At 42.3% G+C, this 24473-nt stretch overlaps 1 protein-coding gene across 2 annotated transcripts in view; it reads left to right on the top strand.

The window, feature by feature from the left end:
- Positions 1–24473, top strand: part of PANK1 (pantothenate kinase 1) — a 43087-nt gene that overhangs the window by 17409 nt on the left and 1205 nt on the right. For both annotated transcript variants that reach the window (XM_018562855.1, XM_018562856.1), the window contains exons 2-6: positions 6193–6545; positions 14006–14259; positions 16310–16486; positions 19062–19185; positions 23666–23791. In XM_018562855.1, coding sequence (XP_018418357.1) covers positions 6193–6545; positions 14006–14259; positions 16310–16486; positions 19062–19185; positions 23666–23791 — 1034 coding nt within the window. The remainder of the gene's footprint in view (positions 1–6192; positions 6546–14005; positions 14260–16309; positions 16487–19061; positions 19186–23665; positions 23792–24473) is intronic.

The following is a 24473-nucleotide window of genomic DNA, read 5'->3' as shown; positions in this document are numbered from 1 at the left end:
AACATTTGTGAAAGAATGGGTCGCTCTCAGGAGCTCAGTGAATTCAAACGTGGTACTGTGATAGGTTGCCACTTGTGCAATAAGTCCATCGGTGAAATTTCCTTGCTGCTAAATATTCCACGATCAACTGCTTCCACTTATAACAAAGTGGAAGCAACTTGGAACAAAAGCAACTCAAAACCACTTAAAACCACAGAGTGTGGTCGGCGCATGCTGAAGCGCGCAGAAGTCGCCAACTGTCTGCAGAGTCAATAGCTACAGACCTCCAAACTTCGTGTGGCCTTCAGATTGGCACAACAACAGTGTGTAGAGAGCTTCATAGAATGGGTTTCCATGGCCGAGCAACTGCATCCAAGCCTTACATCACCAAGTGCAATGCAAAGCGTCGGATGCAGTGGTGCAAAGCATGCCACCACTGGACTCTAGAGAAGTGGAGACGTGTTCTCTGGAGTGAAGAATCACGCTTCTCTGTCTGGCAATCCGATGGACGTGCCTGGGTTTGGCGGTTGCCAGGAGAACAGTACTTGCCTGACTGCATTGTGCAAAAGTGTAAAGTTTGGGGGGTTTTTTGGGGTTGAGCTGGGCCCCTTAGTTCCAGTGAAGGGAACTCATAGACATCACCATACCAAGACATTTTGGACAATTTCATGCTCTCAACTTTGTGGGAACAGTTTGGGGATGGCACCTTCCTGTTCCAACATGACTGCGTGCCAGTGCACAAAGCAAGGTCGATAAAGACATGGATGAGTGAGTTTGGGGTGGAGGAACTTGACTGGCCTGCACAGAGTCCTGACCTCAACCCGATAGAACACCTTTGGGATGAATTAGAGGCGGAGACTGCGAGCCAGGCCTTCTCGTCCAACATCAGCACCTGACCTCACGAATGCGCTTCTGGAAGAATGGTCAAACATTCCCATAGACACACTCCTAAACCTTGTGGACACCTTCCCAGAAGAGTTGAAGCTGTTATAGCTGCAAAGGGCGGATTAACCCAATAATGAACCTTACGGACTAAGACTGGGATGCCATTAAAGTTCATACTTTTGGCAATATAGTGAAGGTGTATATGGCGACGTACGGTGCAATAGGGAAAAGAACGTCTGTATGCTGGTAAATGTTGTCTAACTAATGCTACGCAGTCTCTTGTCTCAGTAGACTCATTTTTTATAGTTGGTCTACACTAACCTTTTCAGGTGATGCCAGAATCCTTATTGAATCCGCATAATCCAGCAATGAAGCTTCAACATGCAATTATCTCTTTTATAAGAGCTATTGATAACCTTTAAAGAAATAAAATATGTTTTCAGGACATTATCAGAATTAAGATAAGAGTTGCCGTGGGTAAAGGTTAATTTTCATGCATCGTTTATGGTCTAATAAATCCATTGGAGGACCCTGCAATTGGCTGTCCCTCTGCCCCAAATGCAGTGGCACCTTCCTGTAAAACATATGACTATATCAAATGCAGTTTAATATCAAGTATATTTCCATGAAGGTTTAGGTAAGGCAGGGCAGCTTGTTTTAATGATTAACCTTTTTGTCTTTTTATTTTGCTCTTGATATTACTTCTTGTGTTTGACGTTTTAGATGTGTTTTCTTGTGGCAATGCTGATAATCGTTCCATTTATTAGGCTGTACCTGATATTGTGTCTCTTTCCGCAGTTGTCTTCTATACTTGAGACCTTTCCCCTAGATAGTTATCGGCTAAAGCAGAGATCAAATATCACCCTTTCAGATAGCACCTGCTTGCTTGGCCATGTGATTGTGGAGTGCAAGGGAGGCGAGGTGTGTAGAACAAAGTTTGTATCGTAGGAAAGGATTACGCTTGTTTTCCTCTCCTCCTCCTTTTTTTTTTTTTTTTCCGGCTGCAGAACAGTGACCTATTTTTAGTGCTGAGCTCATTAAATTATGCCCCAAACCTTCAGTCTTTGAATGTAATATTTTGTTTAGTCCTGCACACTAGTCACAGTAGGATGATGTTGTTGCAGCTGGCCTATGTGACCGCTCACACCAAGTATGTTGGACACCACACAAAACAAAAATGGGCATTTGTAGGTCTTTTCTGCATCAGACTTGTATCCCCCACTTGTAGCATGACTTGCAAAAGCCTGTGAGCCATGCTACAGAGACTGCCAGATCCCCCTGCCCCCATTGGTAATTAAGGTTATCACCTTTTTCATAAGAATACCAGAGTTATGGTCTCTTTCCCATTGATAACATTGGCAATAAGTTCTATTTTTACCAGCCAGGCTGGAAAAAGCCTGTAGAGGTGGCAATCTTATTGGCTGCTCTTGGCACATGGCAGCTAAAGCTGGGTACACACAGTTCAGCCTCGCAGGTTGAACAAGAACTATGACAGATTGCTCCATCCAGGCTAACCGGTGGATGAACAAATCTCCCACTGTGCACATTGTATTCTGATGGCGATGCTGACCACTGTCAGAATACCCACATGGTGCTTGCAGCTAACAATTTCCCAGCCTGTCCCCTGAACAAAATTCAATCTATGATCTACTTCTGTCCTGGGGATAGGGCCACCAACGTATCTAATTTTGGCTAATTCCATCTGAATTGGCAGAAATTTGCTCAGTGTGTATCCAGCTGAAGCTTGCCTTGGCAAAGAGTAGATCTGCAAAGATTTAAGTGCTCATTTTCATCTAGGAGGGAAAATAATGGTATGCTCGCCTAAACCTCTGAGTCGTCTGGCTGCTTGACCGGTCCTTTCAGCCCATCTCCTCCTCTACTTCAGAAATAGAATGCCCCTTGGTATCCTCATGCCCAGCACACTGTATAGGACGTAATGACTGACAGGACCTTAGACCGCTGGAGCAGAGGGTGAGAGAGGCTGCAGGGACTGGTCTAACAGTCAGCCAGCTTCGAGCAAGTATAAATTTGTTACTTTCGCTCCTAGATGAAAATGAGCACTTAACCCTTGCGGGGGGGGGGAGGTAGCCCCCTTGCAAGGATTAAGATAATTTTTGCCCAGAGTTTCTTTTTTAAGGCTGCACTTAAATGCATGTGATATTGAAAGCTTCCTTGTGAGCAGGTACTAGGGACCCATTTACATGTCATGAATATGATGGAAAAGTCTTGTTGCACTCCTTACCGGAAAGACCCGTAATCAGGGAAGGGTGCTCGGAATGACTGCGGATGGCGGCACCAATTGCACACAATAAGAGAAATGTCACCAGCACACTGAGTTCCTTCAAGGATAATCAATCGTGGGTTTATTGAAAACTCATGTCAAATCACAAGCGCTTTCAAGGCCGCACAGGGCTCCATCAGGCATAGCAATGACATAGTTACATAGTTAACTATTGTGTACCATTTACATGTCAAAACACGTGAAACAGCATGATGAGCTCTGAGCTGGTATAGTCAGCGATAAGTGAACTGCGGACAGAAGGCAAGGTGTGTACAGGGCCAATGACTCTAATATCACAGATATCACTGCATGTTTTACACACACACTTTCACAATTCTAGTTATCGTTTCTCTGTAGAAAAGAGAAAAATGAATAAACAATTCCAGAGATTATATCGCATTGTAGAAAATGCCTTTGTCCCACAACAAGCATGGATACCCCCACGTACCCATTATTGCATGGAAGTTAAAGAATAACTATGGGGTAAGTGTTTTCCCTATAGTCACGGGAGGACACAAACTAGCGTCCTCCCGTGACAAAAAGCTCATTATAGCTTGCGGTATACTGAGACCGCCGCAGCCGGGACAGGTCTCGACATTACTGTCGAGAGCCAGCCAGCTGCGTGAGTGACAGCTGGCTCTGCCTATCTAGAGGCAGAGCCAGCTGTACCCCACCACCTCCTCTGTCCGTTCTGCCAGTCAGCGCTGAAGGATCGGAGCAGGGAGGGGGGAATCCCTGGAGGGAGCCGTGAGTGACAGTAACGGCTCTCTACAGGGACATGATCGAGAAGTGAGCGAGCAACGGTATGTGTTCACTCACTTCTCGATCTATTGAGCTGACGTGTGACAGTTTCATTGTCGCACGTCGGCTCAAACTATGAGGTTGAGTGAAAATCACTCACCTCATAGTTCTCCTTTTTTAAAGTGCAGCTAAACCCAAAACTTTATTTTTTGGTTACAATGGGGCAAGACTAGAACCCCTGTTGGGTTTCACTGCTATCTAGAGGTACAGTTACAGAGATTTCCCTTTGCTTTACTGGGGACAACATTTTACCAGTGAGGGAAGTGGAACGGCAAACAATAAAAAGCTGACAGGGGTTGCAGCATTCCCCTACTTAATAATAATAATAATAATAATAATAATAAAAAATAAATAAAATGACTTCTGCCTGTGTTTAATGTTAGAGAGATTTCCCCTCACTTCTTCTTCTCTTGGGGACAACCTTTTTTCACCAGACCTGCAGTAGAGGAATTTCTCCAATGGAGCCTCTGATGGCAGTAAAACCCGATGGGAATTCTAATCCTTCAGCATTCTATCCAAAACCAGAAAATGTTTTGACTACATAAACACTTTAACCTTTGCCTGGCCTTGCTCAAATCATTTGCATTTTTTACAAGTGTCAGGATTTGTATGGCCACCTTTTAGCTTTACATTCAGCATCTTCATTCCTGTGTGCATGGTTTGAACATAATTCATCATGAGCTTAGAGAGAGAACAGCTCCGTGTGGTGATTTATACCGTCAGTGCTATATTTAGAATAACATCAAAACACTTGGCAGTTTTGTTTTAGTTGCCAAGTTAGCAGGGTATTGAAAGGCAGGGTGGGCTTGTTCAACATTTCTTTGTGCTGGTTGGCTCCTGTACCAGCTGCGAAGCACAGACCACGTCTATCATATTGCCAGTGTTCTTACGAAGAGGAAGGATTTGTTTGCACATGGGAGAGTTATGTACATGTAGTATGCAATTTATTGTTTTAATAGCTTAATATAAGTAATAGAGCTGCAGCTAACGATTATTTTCAAAATTGATTAGTTAGCCGCTTATTAAGTTCAATTAATCGGATGAAAAAAAATGGCTCCAGTGATGGACTACTAGTTTGTATTGAGATTGTAGTCCATCATAGGAGCAAGCTTGGAGCGGTGGAAGTAAAAAGAAAAAAAAAAAAGTGTGGTGTGCAATATAGTGAAATGGAAAGTATAAAAATATACAGCAGTCAATGCAGAATGGCACCAGCTATAGATGATTACAAATCCCAGCAATAGTACATTATACACCGAAATGCAGAATACCCTAATAAGTAAGTCAGTAAACGCCCATTAATAAGTCCCCCTGCCTTCTAAAAGTTTGGTGTACATTCTAAGAGCTAGGGCTTCAAATGGGGTCCCACAGTTTTTAGATATGGCCTTCCTTCCGGCACATTTAGTTATTGGTGCTGAATTCTTGGAACATGACTTTTGGTGCTGAGAGGTCATTAAAAAGAAAAAAAAACACCTATCTGTGTTATGTAAAGTTCCTTATCAATTCAACCCTTACCCTATCTAAATACTTAGACCTAGGGCTAGTAGCATGATGAAATCTTTGCTGCAATAGTCTAACACTTTGCCTAATACTGCACACAGTTTACTTAAGCAAAACGTTCTTGTAAATTTTTCACAATTTGTTGCAAAGTTTATTCCCTGGAGATCCTGCCAGTAACAGCCCTTTTGTTGCAGGCTGACAATGCCAAGCTGCTGCCTTGCAGTTGGCATCAGTATTGTCAGCTTGCCCCGTGAGCTCCTTCAGTTGGTTATTGGGCTGTCTATCTAATAGACCTGCTCTATTAGTTTTGTTACCCTCCCTGTAACACGCCAACGAAGCCTCACTCCAAAACTATTAACACTTAAACTGAATACACCCTAACCTAAAATTAATATTATCCTGAAAGATAAGATGTCTATGCTGGCACATAACAGCTTCAACCTCCGAGCACTGAAGAAGAATGGTCCACATTCCTTCTGCTGAGGAGCCACATGTCAATAGGGGGGGGGGGAGTCTAAGAAAATAACTCTCTTGACTCATGAGGCTTAGATATAGACGAGGTAAAGTACAACCATGTTTTCTTGGCTGATTTATTTCCCGTAAAAGTAACAAAAGGATCTTTCCCTATTTTACAGAAAAGGGACAATGAGGCATAGCTAGACAGGGCAGCAGCTATATCTCAAGCATAAAGATGTGTGCTTGTATTTTAATGTGTGTATAATGGTGATTTTGTTTTTTGTTTTTTACAGCCTTCCCATGGTTTGGCATGGATATTGGTGGAACGCTGGTTAAACTGGTCTACTTTGAACCTAAAGACATCACAGCAGAGGAAGAGCAAGAAGAGGTTGAAAACCTGAAAAGCATAAGAAAATACTTGACTTCAAATACAGCCTATGGTAAAACTGGAATCCGAGATGTCCATTTGGAACTGAAAAATCTGACAATGTGTGGCCGTAAAGGCAATTTGCACTTTATTCGCTTTCCCACCTGTGCTATGCATAGGTTCATTCAGATGGGAAGCGAGAAGAACTTCTCCAGCTTACACACAACACTATGTGCCACAGGAGGTGGAGCGTACAAATTTGAAGAAGACTTTAGGACGGTATGTAGGGGAAAGGGCACAGTTTCTGAAGTAGGCTGTTAACTCCCTCTCACAGTCCAGTTCAATGCATACAATCCAAATATAGATATTTGTAGAAACACCATAGCTTGATATTATGCCGACAAGAGAAAGAAGGAATATGACTTTAACATGACATCGATTTAAAAGTAAAGTGCCAAATAACAGTCATTGTCTGTCAGTCTTTGTTCCGTCATAGTCTCTGATCGGTTTTGTCTGTCTCGCATGTCAGTGTGTGTCATTCACTGCACTGTCGTTGCCTTAGTTGCTGTCTGTAGGGGAGTTTCAGTGTATCATAATGACAGCCTTAATAATGTATTGCAGAGGGTATGTTATATACTCACTGCAATGCATTCTTAAGGCTACATAATGGATTTAAATGGCCACCAAATTGTTACTATCCTTAAAATAATAGCAGGGTGTAGATATTCTCATAACCTGGGGGCCATTTGGCCTGGTAAAAGTCTATCCTTACCATCCGTTCTGTCTTTTTTTTTTAAACGTTTGGAGGTACTAAACTATCAGCAAGTGATCCATCTAATTAGAAAGCCAAGAGCATGTCTAGTGCAAATTTGCACGGGTCCATGCAAGCAGGCCTAGATCCTGTACATCAATCCTACTGAAGGGTGTAACCTTACCATACGAAAAGAAAGTAAGAAGCTTAAGATCAGCGTTTAGTTCACGCTCACTGTTCTTTATTTCTCTTTAATATGTATCTTGTGTATAGCAATGAGCTTCTAAGTACATTCCTGTCATGGGGTATTTCCTAGTTTCTGTAAACGGGTTACTAGGTTGGAAAACGGATCTTGTCACACTGTGGTTGCTTCCATTTTTCGTATTCTAGTTTCCATGGATTCTTCCTAAAACTCTGTTTTCAGAGTGAAAACTGTTTTACAAGACTATAACTCGAATATGTAGCCTATTGGCAGAGTATATGTGTGATTATCACTGAGTGCATTGCAGGGTGTGTAAATTTTAAAAAAATAACTACTTGTCCAGGGACCAAAGCAGAGGCCCAATCTACTTGCCGTGAGGCAAAAAACAATTTTTATCAAAACCGTATATAACCGTTCTAATAAGTGCTTCTCATTGGTCAGCGCAGTCACCTGACCAAACAGTGCTCGCAACTTGTGAGCGAGAATCAAAATCCATAGCGCAGAGCTGCACTGGAAGGCAGTATGAGGGCACGGATAATACACCCGTACCGACGGAGGTGAAGGACTGTTCGCCGAAAGGTAAGTATAGCGGGGCTAAGGGGTCAGATTTGCCCGGGTAATTCCATTTTTTACTTGGGAAAGTGAACTTACCCTTTAATGCACATTGTGCTAGAGAATGCTGCTGCCTGGCTATAACCATATAGCACATAGTGGAATAAGGGCAGCACTCAGCGCACATATACACACAATGCCCTACATGTACATTTATTCACATGCAGATGGCAGGGGCAATGGTGTTGGTTTTAATTTTTTTTTTTTTTTTTTACTTCACCTTTTTATTTTTTTTCCCACTTAGCCTCTGTGTGATAGCAATAAAGTTGTCACGCACCTGTGTAATAATGTTTGGAAGTGACAGGTTCTCTTTATGAAGCATGCCCTCCAATACAGAAGATCTCCTGTCTCACTGATCGCAGACCGGAGAACCGACGTTCACCGCTCTGCTCCCATCATTGCTTTGGTCCCAGGTCCCCCTGAAGGGCGGGATACCCCGAAAACCATGGCGGCGGGGGGGGGGAAGAGACCGGAGGGGGTGAGGTGGCGGGGATGGACACGCAGGGTGTACAGCCACACAGATCACTTGTTCAAAACGAGCGCCGGCTCCCCTGCTCTTTATTTAGCCCTGCTTGCCTGCAGCAGGGCTAAATGCAGGAACAAAAACCCACCTGCCTGGCGATAAGAATCCTGCTCCCCTGTATTGTATGCAATCAATATAGGTATGACTAGGTGAGATAAGAGAACTGGAGAAAGGGCATCACTGAGCTAATGAGTTTGTTTATAAAGTCTACATAGCAGCAAAAGACAAGTGCATGTAACCTATCACTCTTACAGATAAGGAATGGAGATGGATTAGATGGAAAAATAGAAATATATTAATGATCCTTATTGCTTTATAGGCCACGTGGCTTCTAAGGAGTACAATGTCTTTGGAGTGAACATGGCTCATTATTGATTGTAAGAAATGCATTTCTCTCCCGTTCATTGAAGGACACAGGGAACAGATCGGAGATCCTGTACTGTAGGGTAATATCGCCACCTGCAGGAGAAGGACGCTAGGCACAAAACTAAAGACCAATTACAGCCTAGGGGCGGCCCCTGCCGGTGGCCAAAACCCCCCACCTGCTGACAAGTCTCCAGTTTTTTGCCTAGCGTCAGGAGTAGGGCTGCAACAACTTATAATGCATTATACAGCTGCAATGCAGAATACCACCAGCTATAATGTACTATTGCTGGGATTTGTAGTCCTCTGTAGTCGGTGCCATTCTGCATTCATTGCTGTATAATTTTACACTTTCCATTTCACTATATTGCACACCACACTATTTTAATTTTTATTTTTTACTTCCACCGCTCCAAGCTTGCTCCTGTGATGGACTACAATCTCAATACAAACTAGTAGTCCATCACTGGAGCCATTTTTTAAAATGTATTTTATTGTTTATCCGATTAATCGAACTTAATAATCGGCTAACTAATCGATTTTGAAAATAATCGTTAGCTGCAGCTCTAGTCAGGAGTAAGGAGCTAAGAATTTTTTTCGGGTATTCTTACCTACATCTTCCTGATCTTTTTCAGTGGAATCTTCTAGCAAGTATTGTCCGGGCGACAGGCTGGATGTCCCGGATCCTTGGAGTCTCCCCGGAGCGACCGACTATCGCATGCAGGCCCGCTCCGGTGGGTCGGCTGCGACTATCCCGCTCTGGCGGTGTGGCCTATGGGTTCGTCCCAGGGGGGTGCATATGACTGGGGGTCTCGGCCGCCCAGTCACAGTGCTCCCCACAGGCTTCTGGCGCCGCGGCTGCGGTCGGGGGCGCCAGTCTTCCACAGTACCTGTGCACCTGGATCTTCAATGTACCCTGCGCAGCTGCTTGACGTGGATGCTGCATATCTGTTCCCTGTGTCCTTCAATGAACGGAGAGAAAAGGATTTTACGGTGAGTACCAAAATCCTATTTTTCCTGTTTTTCCAGTGCAGTGTGAATGAGACATTGGTCATTAACACCTCAGATATACAGTCTGTGGGTACTGGGAACTGTCTACCTATAGTCTGTAAGTTTTAGCCTGGGTTCACACCTAGGCGTATTGCAAAAGCGCGTCTGTTGCGCGACCGCCTCGCGGTTTTTTAACCGCAATTCGCGGTAAAAAAGTTGCGCGACCTTCGCGCGATTCCAAAGGCTACTTGGCTGTATCCCAATGGAAAACGCCCTACAAAACGGCCCAAAGTAGTCCCGGGACCTTTTCAGGCGTGGGCCGTTTTGTAGGGCGTTAGGAATGGGCGGAAATACGCCTAGGTGGGAACGAGGGCATTGACTACAATGCTATTTTATTTTTTTTACCGTTTTCTAGAGCGTTCGTCGAGCGTAGAACGCGCTACAAAACGGTCAGGTGTGAACCCAGGGTTACCCTCATGCTTCCTCCCACAATCCCAAAAACATGCTGGTAGGTTAATCAGTTTTCAGATTAGACTGGTCAGACTACTGGAATTGTTGCATCAAGCTTGTTGTGTAGAGTGTATCAGATTTCCTCATACAGTAACACAAGCAAAGTGTAGGAGCTTTCTGGGTTTATTGCCGTCTCCTACAAAACCTTGTATATGAAAGTGCCAGCACGGAGAAATCTATAAATATGCAATATATTCATCGGGCACAAATCCCAGCGTGTTGGTATGGTGCATAAAACCTAACATAGATAAGGAAATACCATGTTAAAATACCAGGAAGTCTTATTCATAAAATTATTTACATCCGCGGCTGGGAAAGAGCACCCCCCTGAAATGATGGCAGATCGCACAGGAAGCAACAGCTTCTTTGCTATCTGCAGGTTTTTTTGTTTGTTTGTTTGTTTTTTTAGTATTCTTCCAGTTGCAGTCGTCAGAATAAAAAAAAAAGGCATAGGAATGCATAGCTAGATTCCTATTGGCTATTTAACTTTGCAATAGCCAATAGCAAACTAGCTATTGCACTCGCCCCTGCTGCTTTCAATCACCAGAAAAGGACCTGATCGAAAACTTAAGGTCCCCCTCTGCTGATTGACAGCAGCAGTGGGCGGGTGCATTAGCTAGTTTTCTATTGGCTATTACAAAGTGCAATAGCCAATATGAATCTAGCTATGCATTCCTATGCCTTTTTTTTTTTTTTTTCTGACTGACGGCGGGCCGCGGCTCCCGATGTCAGGAAAAGAAAAACAATCGCAGGGAAAGGTTTACTCTGCTCGATCGAGCAGAGTAAACCTTTTCCGGGAGGAAGTGTTTCTCTCCCGGGCGGCCGGGAGCCGTTATCTAATAGCGGGGGACTCCCAGAGCGTCCGGGAGAGTTGGGATGTCTGATATTCCCATCTGACTTGGAGCCCAAGTGTCAAGATACACTTTATATTCCAGTATTACACAATATATTCCATATATAATAATGTCCCGTCTGAGTGGGAGTCCAGGCCACCAAATACAGTAAATATTCCAGTGTTACACTGTACTGTATATTCAATAAGAAATAATATCACTTAAAAATATATGTGATAAATGCTCACAATAAACACATTACCAAGTATCCCAGCAATTCAGATCTAAAATTATCAGTGTCACTCTATTAGACCAGGGTTTGTTTTTTTGTTGTTTTTTTTTAAACTTTGCCTCCATGTAAGATGTGCAGCTCTAAATGCAATATATCTATGTCCAGTCCCTGTACAGAAGTAAACGTTGGGATGAACGTAAAGATCAATGCACCCGCAGCCTGATTTTACCAGACTGCTGAATGGAACTTTCCCCTTGCACATAAATCTGGCCCTTTGCAAGGATGTACGGATCTGTGCAAAATGGAAAAAAGACATCTAAAACTAAAAAAAGACACTCACAAAAAGATAGGTGTGTGTATGTGCTGGACAGAGGGTGCAGTCACCTGGCAATACTGGGAAGTAGGCAGATATCGTCGTTGAGCGATTGCTGATTAGTTTGTGATTTTATTAATCCATATTGATTATCATGATGGTTGATAATCTAATAATTACACTCTAATCTACCAACTTTATTTTAATCACTTAGAGATGCAGTCTCATACCGCCATCATTTGGTTCCCATACCACTATAGGGTAAGGATACCTCTGGTTAAGAAGCCCTGTCCTAGATAATGACCTGTTAAAAAAAACGGTTTAAAAAACAATGCAGTGGATATATTTTTTTGTGGACTTCAAGAATTCAGTGGGGAACGATATGCTTCCATCGCCTTCATTAACGTGCCTAAGCTCCTGGTTATTTCTTTACAATTGTCATTTTCATTTGAGAAAAGTGAAGCCACTAATGTTTAGTAAACATGGAACTATTGATGGTTGGCTGTCCATACGGAGGAAAAAAGATACAGTGTTCATTGTCATTGTGCGTTTTTATTTAGAATGACATATCGACAATGTTCAGGTGTTGTCTACATTCATTAGAATAATCCTTTGCTTCTTATTGAAGACGGGCAGAACAGCAGTTCTCGCTGAAGCTTGTTGCATAGCAACAAAATGAGCATGAAGGGAGAGTGGAACCGGCCTAGCTGGTTGATTGTATTTTCCTCAAGCCTGACAAAGAAACCGTTTGGAGCAAATCTTAAAAGGCAGCACAATGAAGTGCCAGAATTCAAAACATGCAGCTACATAGCATTCAATATGCTAGATGAAGAGATTGAAAATCCATGATAGGCTTTCACCATTTTGATATTGAGGAGGGAAGTGTGACTAGAATAATTCAAATCCATGCCAATTGCCGTAATAATGTAACGTATTAGCAATCATGTTTCATTGACTGCTCTAGCTGGAAAAAGGTGAAATGTGTTTTTTGGGAACATCAGGATTTCATTGTTCCCTTATTTGTTAAGGTCAAGCGTATATGAGCTTCTGCTGATTGACCAAGACCTATCTGCTCTCTTAAGGGTCATGGGAGGACATATTCTAACGTCCTCCCGTGACCCAAAGGTCAGTATATAACGAGCTATTGCTCACTATATTCCGAGATCGCCGCAGCCGGGACGGATCCCGACAATAGTGTTGAGATCCACCCAGCTGCGTGAGAGACAGCGGGTTCTGCCTATTTAGAGGCAGAGCCAGCTGTGCCCTCCCCCTGTCCGTTCCGCCAGTCAGTGCTGGAGGATCGGAGAGGGGAGGGGGGGGGGGGGGGGCCCTCGGGGGGGGGGGGGGGAATCCCTGCAGGGAGCTGTGACTGACGGTCACAGCTCTGTGCAGTGAGATGATCTGAACGTGAGCAAGCGACATTATGCGTTCGCTCACTTCTGATCTATAGAGCTGATTTGTGACAGTTTAATTGTCACACTTCGGCTTGAACTATGAGGTGAGTAAAAACCACTCACCTCATAGTTCTCCTTTTAAGCACTATGAGGTGTATTTAAAGAAAAAAGTTTGCAGCTTTGTTCGCTCTGCGAATGTCTAAGCTTTAGTTTCTCACTGCATTATGGCCGCTAGTTAGAGCCAAGGAGCATAGGAAAATCATATACTTATCAGCTCCATCTAGTAGCCATAATGCAGTACAGTTCTAAAACTAAATCATTCGCAGAGCACCATATCGATTGGACTAAATATTCTAACTTCTTTAACCCATTTTTTTGCGCTAATGCTGCTCCATACACATTAGATCATTTACATATCATGCCATTTGACTTTCTTCTATAGACATTGAAAGCCTGAATACACTTTCTACATGTGAAGTATTACAACTTTGCTCCTCCTCCACTGAGCCTCATGCAGCTTTCACTGTAATTTACAATTGTCTGTCATATCCAAAGAGTGAAGACTTCTAAAGCTGGCTGGGGCAGGTGGGACAAAGTTGAGGTGCAGAGGACTTTCACCTAAAGTCCAAAGGAAAATAAGAAGCTGGGGAAAAGGAAAGATAAAACAGTGCTTACCCAGAGCTGAAATTGGTTTTATTGGGTGAACTAACGCTTTATTTCTCATTACAGTCAGTTTGTGGACAATATTTTGCTTAGCAATGCAGTTTCTTTAAGTTTATCAGTGTTTAGCATTTCAGGATTTGCCAGTAAACTGACACATGCCCGAAGTCATTAATTTCATGATGTACTCTGTTTTATATGTGTTCTTGTTATGCAATATCTAATATGTACAGGAGAGCAAAGTGCTGTCAGATAGCTCTTTGCCCTTGTATTTGGAGAAATTGTCTCCTCTGCTCTACTTTCACCTGCTTATTCATTAACTTAATGTTTCACTCTCTTTCTCTCTCTCTCTCTAGATAGCTGACCTTCAGCTTCATAAACTGGATGAACTGGACTGCTTAATCCAGGGCCTTCTCTACATGGACTCAGTGGGATTTAATGGACGACCAGAGTGTTATTATTTTGAAAACCCAACTGACACAGAGCAGTGTCAGAAGAAACCATATTGCCTTGATAATCCTTACCCTATGTTGCTGGTTAATATAGGGTCAGGAGTCAGCATCCTTACAGTATATTCTAAAGACAACTATAAGAGAGTAACTGGGACCAGGTATCTAATCTTGTATGAACTATTACCTATTGAGGTGTATCAAGGACTATAAAGAATTAGTAAAGGGCAAACGCATCAATGGTCACACACATTCTGCTTCATGACCAGGAGAATTCTGTGACTTGAGTGACTCTGGTCAGATAGCTTTAACCTCATTTTATTTTCTTCGATAGCAACAGTGTTTTGACACAGTATAACAGTTTGACTCTATGGACCAATGTACCTTGACTGGCATGGTAGAAGGTTTATTGAAAAACTAGTTTTATGTAACTGCTTTGTCAGGTGACTATTCTAAACAACAGTGATCACCACTTTACCTCCAAGCACAACCATGATTTTCATAACACCCCAAACAAGAACCATATGAAGTGCAGGTTAATGGGAATACTTGTGTGTACACTTAGTCAAGCTTCCCCTGCTCCTACTTTTGTGGGTATACTTGCATTTTCACATGTAGATCTGCTTCCTGATAATTTAAAGCTCACTTTATCATAATGTAGATCTTTTATCTGTGAACCTTTTAGGGTATATCTCCGCTCCAGACTTCATGGCCCTCTAACCATGACCATGGACCATGACCATGGCACTGCTGCTTTTTGTAAAAGTGGAATAGAATGGTGCATAGCAATCTGCTACACATTGTTTCAGTGCATTTCAAGCTTGGTGCGACTAAATGATCAACAAAACAGATTAAATTGATCAATTTCCGCTGCAATTGTTTGCATCAAGTCACTTGCAACAGTGGTGGATGATTCACATTGAACTGCTGAGGCAAAAGCTTCGAAAAATTGCCTTAAAGGAGAACTATGGGTTCAGTGCTTTTCCCCTATAGTTCTCCTAAGGTTTTCCGCTGCAATTGTTTGCATCAAGTCACTTGCAACAGTGGTGGATGATTCACATTGAACTGCTGAGGCAAAAGCTTCGAAAAATTGCCTTAAAGGAGAACTATGGGTTCAGTGCTCCTATAGTTCTCCTAAGGTTCACGGGAGGACATAAACAAGTGTCCTCCCATGACCCAAAGCTCAGTATACTGCAAGCTACAGCTCGCGGTATACTGAGACCGCTGCACCTGGGACGGATCTCGACATTACTGTATGATTGACAGCTGGCTCTGCCTACCTAGAGGCAGAGCCAGCTGTGCCCTCCCCCGTCCGTTCTGCCAGTCAGCGCTTGAGGATCGGGGAGGGGGGGAATCCCTGCAGGGAGCCGTGAGTGACAGTCACGGCTCTCTGCAGGGACATGATCGAGAAGTGAGCAACGGTATGTGTTCGCTCACTTCCAGATCTATTGAGCCGTCAGTTTCATTGTCACACGTCGGCTCGAACTATGAGGTTGAGTGAAAATCACTCACCTCCTAGTTCTCCTTTTTAACATTGGCATACATGTGGTCAGAATACCAGGGCACTAGGTCTCCTCACAGAATTACTCAGTCATAATTTCCTTGGCTGTCTTTAGATTACACAGAATCATCGTGATGGTGAAGTGTGTTAGTCCATAATGCCTATGGAAACAATTTTTCAATCCAATCAGACTATGCTCCTATATGATCAGTTGCTGGATGATCAACATGAGCACTTGTTGAAGAAGGGTTTTATCCCAAGTAATTATACCGGTAGCCGTAGCAGACCCTGTTACTACCATGATACCTGAAATAATTAGGCGTCCAGTAGTTCCTGGAAACACAGTGATTTATGCAGCAAAAGCATTTGCAAATTTAAAGTTTTGTGTGTGAACCTCCTATATGATTTCTATGAAAGACATTCCTATTTTATAGCCCTAGAGGAATTGCCTTTAGGATGGAGATGCAGGGGGGCCCTGTTTTTTTTCCCCATCATACATAAGTTACATCCCTGCACATCCCTGAATTTGCACAGTTCATTGTGGTCCTTGTAACCTGTAAAGTGCAGTGTCCATGTATAGCTGCAGAATCAGCTCCATCAGAAAATTGTACAAACATTTATGGCCCATTGATACTTTTTATTCCTTTGCTTGTGACAATTCAACTAGCCGCATAGGGCCCTTTATTCACACTATTTCCTAATCTTTTCAGTCTGGGAGGAGGAACATTCCTTGGCCTGTGCTGCTTGCTGACGGGTTGTGAAACATTCGAGGAGGCTTTGGAAATGGCTGCCAAAGGAGACAGTACAAATGTCGATAAGCTTGTGAAAGACATCTATGGTGGGGACTATGAACGCTTCAGTCTTCAAGGTTCTGCTGTTGCATCTAGGTAATAACTATAAAGTAACACTAGTTGTATATGCAAAAAATGTATGGACACATTTTAATATATATATAAAGAGCCAATACCCATCACCAATATGTTTGTAAAAGTGCATAACGTAACTTCTGACCATAACTACTGGCATGCAACATATGAGGTGGATGTTGATATGCCATCTGAATGAAACAAGCAGCAACAACTTACTCTGTCACAATACAGCCAATTGAAGTTATTCAAGGGTGTTGCAGTGTTGAATAAGAAAAGAACCCCACATACATATTTCTGTTGGCCGCAGTGCTTTATGTAACATAATAACTGTTACATAGCATGGCATACATAGCGTCTTTGTTTTCATGAGCTGTAAGTACTGACCTAAAGCATAAGGTTGCTGGTGCAAAAGACATAAATTTGGTTTCTCCAGGGGATTTCAGGGCTGATTCTCAATGGAGCATGGAGGGCAATATAGAAATGTATCTGTTGTGGGTGGTTTGGGCATCTTTTATATGCTTGCATGCTAAGGCCCCATTCATACTAAGCGACATACCTTTTGCAGCGGATCCGCGCAGCCGGGATTCCGCGACTTTCGGGGTGACGTTCCAGCAACGGTAGCGCGACCTTCACCGTCGGGCTCCATTAAAAAAAATCGAAAAATTGTGCAAAATCCGCAGAAAAAAGGGTCCTGCTGGAGTGACAGCGACGGGCGACATGGAGCTAAGACAGCTCCATTGAATAGCATTGGCCGACAACTTCTCGTGAATGGGGGCTTAGAGCTAGGGCTGGTGGAATCATAGGGCACCAACAAGTAGTAGGAGATTCTGGAGCAGGTTCAGAAAACCTGTTGGTATTATATCTCCTAGTGGGGCTTGGAATCCTCCTAAAAGGAGCTAGTTGGTGGCTGGGCAAAAGGTGTCCTGAACCAACATGCTCAGTTTGATTCTTCAAAAACCCTGTAGGATTAAGCAGTGTGAAATTGACATGGTTGATGATAAACACAGGTTAATAAATGTGTATGCTAGTCATAATAACTTTGTAAAAGGTGCAGTCCACCTGCCAGATTCATATCCTACTTAGCCACTGCCAGAGTACAGCTGCCCACGTCTAAACAGGAAAAATATCAATCTGTACATCTCATACTGTGCTGCCACAGAAAATTAAATAGCTGCAACAAATTACAGCACGAATAAAAAGCAGCAGTCAATAAAAAGGGGTAGGCGGTACTTCAATAGAAAGATGTCCTACATCTTACAGTAAGTGCTAAACAGGAGTGCTCAGGGTCACATAACCTTCAGATACATAATTCACATCCATGAAGAGAACAACTAGCCAGGCAGCCTAATGCTTACCAACCACCCAGCCATGTACAATAGCTAACAAGGTTCATCCCTAAACTTACGACCCTGCCATGCTTTTGTAGTGCAGACAGTCGTCATGTCTAATTAACAGCCCAAGGGGAATATTTTACTTTTCAGCTGTTTACAGCAAACATCACTATAAAGTCTGTATTCTTCAGAATTGTTTCCTCTTCCCTTTTATTACTGACTTATCTAAATTATTCAGGTTCCATAAATATAGCCAATCTATTGAGAAAATACAACCCCACCTATCACAAGATTGTGTGCAGGAATAGCCATACCATGAAATACAAAGAATAAGTAATGAGATAAAGTTATAGACAATATAGCAGCCCACAATAGTATAAGCTAATTAATGAAAACAATATACACTCTGTGGATGCAAGGTAAGTGCATGATAATTAGGGAAGGTACAAGCCTGGGACTAGTAGGGCCGGGAACTAATAGGGTTTAACAGGGTTAGGAACAAGCAGGTAAGCATACAGGACTGGGAGTCTGGGTGGCCAGAGCAAACAAGGAAGTAGGCAAATGAACTGAAAGCTGGGGCATCTGGATGCTGTGGGGGGGGGGGGGGGGGGGGTAGAACGTGTGTGTGTGTGTGTATAGAACTATTGTGATCAATAGTAGAGTGTTATGTGTTAGAGGATCCACATGTTACATAGAGGCTTTGAGAATCTTCACTTAGTAAATCATGTGAATGTTTACTTCAGTAATAAGTAAACATGAATTTATTTTTCACCTTATTGGATAATGGAAGTCAATTTCCACACAACTTGAGTAAAGATCCTCTACACCTTCAGTAATTTAGCCTGCTAGTCTGCTAAAGCCACAGTGTCACCAGCAGGCAGTACACAAAAGTGGCCTTATGACACTACTCTGCTCTCTGGTTTGTTTGTTTTTTAAATGTAAAGCTTACCAGAGCTGTAGAGATTGCCACTTTTGTCTCACATGATCTTATGTCTTGGCATTTGGTCACTTGATTTTTACATCCTGGGGATTAGTATGCAAGAGCTTCTTTTCTAAGCTATCATTATTTCAAAGGAGTAGAGTGGAGTATGGAAGAGGTTGTATTTTCATGTTATGTTCTCTCTCTAGCCCGTACGCAACCCCCATGTAAATAGCCACATAACCTGTATAAGTTATATGTATCCGTGCATAAAAGCATAAGTTGGCACCTGAAATACTTCTAGTACTTAATGCTTTTTATTGTCTTTCATTGTTCACCTAAGTTTTGGCCATATGATGAGCAAAGAAAAAAGAGACACCATTAGTAAGGAGGACTTGGCAAGAGCTACACTGGTTACCATTACAAATAACATAGGGTCAATTGCCCGTATGTGTGCCCTTAATGAGGTGAGAATCAGGTCTTGCAATTATTAATTTCAGCGACTTTTAGAAGTTTAATTAATGTTGATTATGCAAAACATTTTTAAGTGTAAACCATTCTTAAGTAATAACTTTGTTACACTGCAGGGATAAATATTGTCTCTGAAACTAGATGACTCAATGCAATTATAATGCATGGCAATAAATCAGATAGAAATTGCTTATACATAAACTAAATATGAAAAAATGTATGTACTACTGCAAAAAACGAAACTTAACTTAAAGCAGAACGTCACAAATTCGATTAACCCTTCAAGTGGGGCTACCCCCACACTGCAAGGGTTAACTGCTTGTTTTTGTCTAGGTTAAAAAAAAGAAAGATATATATATATACTCACCGATCCTTGGAGATGGTCGGCCTGAAGCCTGTCTCGTCCTACACTGCAGCAATGGCATGTCCTTCTGCATCCTCACGTCCTATAGTTCTCGTGAAAATGCCCCAATACTAAGCGCTGATACCAGCCCTTTAAATGAAATAGAAGTGGCTGCCATAAGGTCGTGCGCTTGGTGGGGATCTCGCAGTGCCTGTTTACAGCACCGGCTGCACACCTCCTCTTTCTCCTCCTTGCAAGACCCAAAAAAACCTCCTGAGATGCCAGACACAGTCCTGGTGAGACCGCACAGCCCTGGTGAAACCTCACTTAGCACTGGTGAGCAACACAGAGTATCAAGCCTAATATTCTGCATTGCTGGACAATGTATTCCTGGGATTTGTAGTCCTCTCAAGCTGGTGGTATTCTGCTTTGCTGTATAATGTAATCTAATGCTGGGATTTGTAGTCTCTCTAAGGCTTGGAGTCAGTGGCGGAACTACCAGACTTGCAGCTGCAACTGGGCCCTGGCGCTCTACTGCTATCTTAAAATAATAAGTCTGTATTATTTTAGAAAAACTCACATGACACACAAAAAAGATACCAGTACTTGAGGAAAAGTATCGGTGCTCATACTCTTGAAAAATGGTATTGGTGTATCCCTACTTTCTATAGAACATGATGACTCGGGACCTCCCCCCACAGCAGTGCAGGGCGAGCAAGGCGGAAGGGATAGGTCTAAGAGTCAGACCTCTAGAAAGATCAGGTGAGTATAACCTTTCAATTTTAACCTAGACAGAAAAAGAGCAGTTACTCCTTACAGTGCTGGGGGTAGCCCCACTGCAAGGGTTAATACAATATGTGGCCGGTGTTCTGCTTTAATTCTAAATACTATGAGGGGAATTTTTTTTAAACTGGAGCAGACCAAATCTGGAGCAGCTGTGCATGGCAACCAATCAGTTTTTCTCTTCCATTTTCAAATCTTAACTGAACAAACTGAAGAGAGTGAAGTGGCTTGTTTAATAATGTTTTTCACTGCATAGTGTTTTTTATAAAGTAAAATAACTGCATTTCTCTACATAATCTGCATTATTCCAAATGCAAAACACAACATTGGTGTTATGTTTGTAAACCTATTTTTTCTGTTTATTTGTTAACCAAAATCAAATATTTTTATTACTGTAAGCAATGTATATGATTTATGTTTCCTGCATGTTAAAATCCTAGGGAGGTGCTGAAGTGTAAGGCAACTAAAATAATAAGTGATCACACCAGACTTTTAGGCATTTCAAATAGATGTATTATTAAATCAATGGCAATACAAACACATATAGACAAGTAACTATGTCTGGAATGTAATCTATACCTGCTGAGCTGTATGATTCATATCATTGCTAACTAAAACTACTATAAGATGATATAGAAAGGCAGTTAGTAGTCATTCAGGGCAAATAAACAGTAGAACAAAGCAATTTAATACCGAATACATGCAGAGGACACCCAATGGAGGTGGAGGCGGAATCAACATTTTGGGGCTACTATACCCTTGTATCAAGTCCAGTCCCACCTAACATTAACAGAGAACCTACAGTACAAGATATATACATACAAACATACTGGCAAAAAGTCTAATCCCTGATTTTAGATCAGCGCATCTTCTCCCACCTGGCCGTAGTGACGTCATGTCCAGAGTTGAGCACGGCGCCAGCATTATGTAATTTTCTAGTTTGCCATTCTTCTGATGCAGCAAGCCAGCCCTGCCTAGACATTGCCAACCAGGGCATAGCGGTTGTCTGACATGAGAGAGAGAGCAGATACCAGCTGCTAGATACCGGCAACAAAAATAAAAACCCCCGGTCCTTCCCCTACTATACCCTTCATCAAGGTTCCTCTATGTGTACAGCAAATTGGGATACTCCACTATATAGTACTTCCCCCATTATACCCTCCATCAGGTTACTGTACACATACAGAACTTTGATGGAGGGAATGGTGGTGGAAGGAATGTTCTCCAAGGATCCCAGTTAATGGTACACATACAAGGACTTTGGTGAATGCTGAAGTAGGTCACAATTAACACACCGTGATAATCTTTAAAAAATGTAAATAATCCATGAATGCAGGGTATTTGGCATTATCTAAAGGAATGTGTTGATAGGAGTATAGACGTATTTGTGAAAAATAATTCTGTACACTGATATTTATGTTAAAATTCAGATGGTAAATGTTTTCATCCACTGGGAAACACTTTTGGTGTACACCACGCCAGCAATATGATATGCTCTTCCTGCTTTCAGCTTCTTTACAGTGTTGCCTTGTGGCATGGGGTTCAAGCAGCATTGTACAGGGCTATCAAAGCACGAAGAACTGCAGCAGAATCCCGCAAGAGAACTCCTGTCTTTTTGCTTTGTATTGACCTTTTTAATATTTTTTTTGTTGTTGTTCTAAATGTTGTATTTCTTGAATTTTGCCCAACCCTGAAAAATCTTTGTCTGGTGCAGTCTAGGCGTATTGGGGCATTAAGCCCTCCAACGCTTTTATCATTGAGTTGCAATGGCTGCACATCAAGTGCCTCCTCCACTGATGTCATTACATCAACTACAAAGCCAACATTCTACATCCATCTTTTTTTCATTGGATTTCTGTTTTTTAGTGTTTTTGACCAGTTTTACACTTTAAAATAAAGCAAAGCAGAAGTGGTGTGCTGCCAACACACACACACACACACACACACACACACACACACACACCCACCAACATACACACTTTTACTTGTGAACACTTGTCACCGCCGTAGGGTCCGTGACGTACACACACACACACACACACACACACACACACACACACACACACCACTGTACAAAGACAACCAGAGTAGCAGTTGGTGTAGCTGAGTGTTAATCTGCCTCTTGTCTCAATGACAAACCTCTCCACCTCCAGTGAAGCACTAAAACCACTGGACCCAACTGGTTCCTAGTCCATTGCTTACTTCCTAACTTAAGATGGCAGTTGGAGGGGAGACAATCCAAACAACTTTAACCAGTCCCAAATAAGCAGGAAGTATGGGGGCTCTGAAGCTGCAATGTCATATTGGTTGTGGTCAAACACTTGTGGGGAAAGAATGATGTATTGGGCACCTACACATTTTCCTTGCATGTTCAATATCACCAATCTGCTCATGTGTCAGTTGGACGGATTTGGCTGAAAAAATCAGAACAGGATAGGTTTGTTTTGTTGCTTTTGTTTTAGTACATGCAAGTTGATCATTTTGTCTCAAACACTCTGTGAACTTCATTTTTTTTTCCAAGTTGTTATTAAGCCTAATGCATATTTGAAGTGAACATGGTTTTTCTAGATCATAATGACCCATTATCACTTTTTTTTTTAAGTAGCACAGTATGCTTTCTTAACTTTCATTATTGATTATCTACTGTAAGTCTGTGCAGCAATTCATATTCGTTTATATTTATACATTTTTATTAAGTGTTTATCAGATAATTTGATAAAAATAATCAATGAAGCTGTCTAATAAATTTGTCTCAGTGCTTCTGTTTAGCATTAGCTTGCTGTGCAACAGAATTGATAGTGTCCCCCATTATCAAAAGATAGTTTGTTTTTTTAGTTCATTATAAGTCATGTGGTGCTTTTAAAAACCCACTAAGTGTGGCATTCACTGATACTATGCTGGGTTAAAAAGACATTTCTGCTCTGGGACACTTTTCTTGAGCCATCTCCTTAGGGAATATTGGTGTTTAGAATTGAGGACTAGACTGACATTGTATCCAAAAAAGTAGGGAAGCCGTTGTTCTTTCTGGATGTTCTTTCTACAGTGTTACCTTGCCCTCATGCATTATTACAATACTGTTGCTTGTTTTATCATTGTCCTATTGTTTGCTGTGTGAAATAGAAGATTCATTTTTAAAACCCTATTTTCATCTGTTGGTTCATAATCCCTAGTCCCAGGTTTTTCTCTTAATCACTTTTTTTTGTGTGTTTATAAAGTCTGTGTATATTTTTTTCAGTATCAGTCTTTGTAGTCCTACATGATAACATGCATGCCTATGTTAAGGATTCTGTAAGGTACTCTGGAAATAATAATTTCTGTATAATCATATCTGTGTTGCTCTGCACTTGTAGAACATTGACAGAGTATTATTTGTGGGGAACTTTCTACGAATTAACATGGTTTCAATGAAGCTGCTATCTTATGCCATGGATTACTGGTCGAAAGGACAGCTCAAAGCCCTTTTTTTGGAGCATGAGGTAAATGGCTCTTTAACAGTGTATTTGTTCATGGACAATTTTTACCCTGTGCTTACCCACTGTCCAGTGCATGTCAGACAAACTCCTTTATAGGGTGCAGAGGGTTTTTGCCACATACAATGATCTGTTGTTATATGAAGTCATCAGAATCATATGTGTTCAGTGGCGGAACTACCAGGGTCGCAGAGGTCGCGACCGGGCCCTGCAGTTCGGCCACTTGGAGGGGGCCCAGGACAGGAGGAAGGGGCCACTGGTGACCGCTGATTACCAGTCCCGGGACCTCTTCCTCCCGTCCTGGGCCCTACATGCTTCACGCTGCTCCCCTCATCTTGTTCCGGGCGCAGCGTGAAGCATCATCCAGCCGGGCAGCAGCCAATGAGAGGGAGCGGTGTAATCCCCGCCCCCTCATCACACAGAACTGCCGCCGAGTGCCGAGTGCTGCGGACACGAAGGGGGAGACCGAGACAGGGAGCTGGAAGTATCAACAAAGGTGACATGGGGTCGCTGGGGACATGAAGGGGGAGATGAAAGAGGACAGTGTTTTTTTTTTTTTCTTTCCTTGTCTAATTTTGTTTAAAAAAAAATAATTCTAATTTGTGTCTTCTTGGGGGGGGGGGGGCGCCTTCATGGGATTCTTGCATGGGGCCCTGAGGTCACTAGTTACGCCACTGTATGTGGTATA

The sequence above is a fragment of the Nanorana parkeri genome, unplaced genomic scaffold, assembly GCF_000935625.1.
Source record: "Nanorana parkeri isolate BGI_ZX_2015 unplaced genomic scaffold, ASM93562v1 scaffold606, whole genome shotgun sequence".
NCBI lineage: Eukaryota > Metazoa > Chordata > Amphibia > Anura > Dicroglossidae > Nanorana > Nanorana parkeri.
Note: the sequence above shows the minus strand (reverse complement) of the source record. Positions and strands in the feature narration are given on the sequence as shown.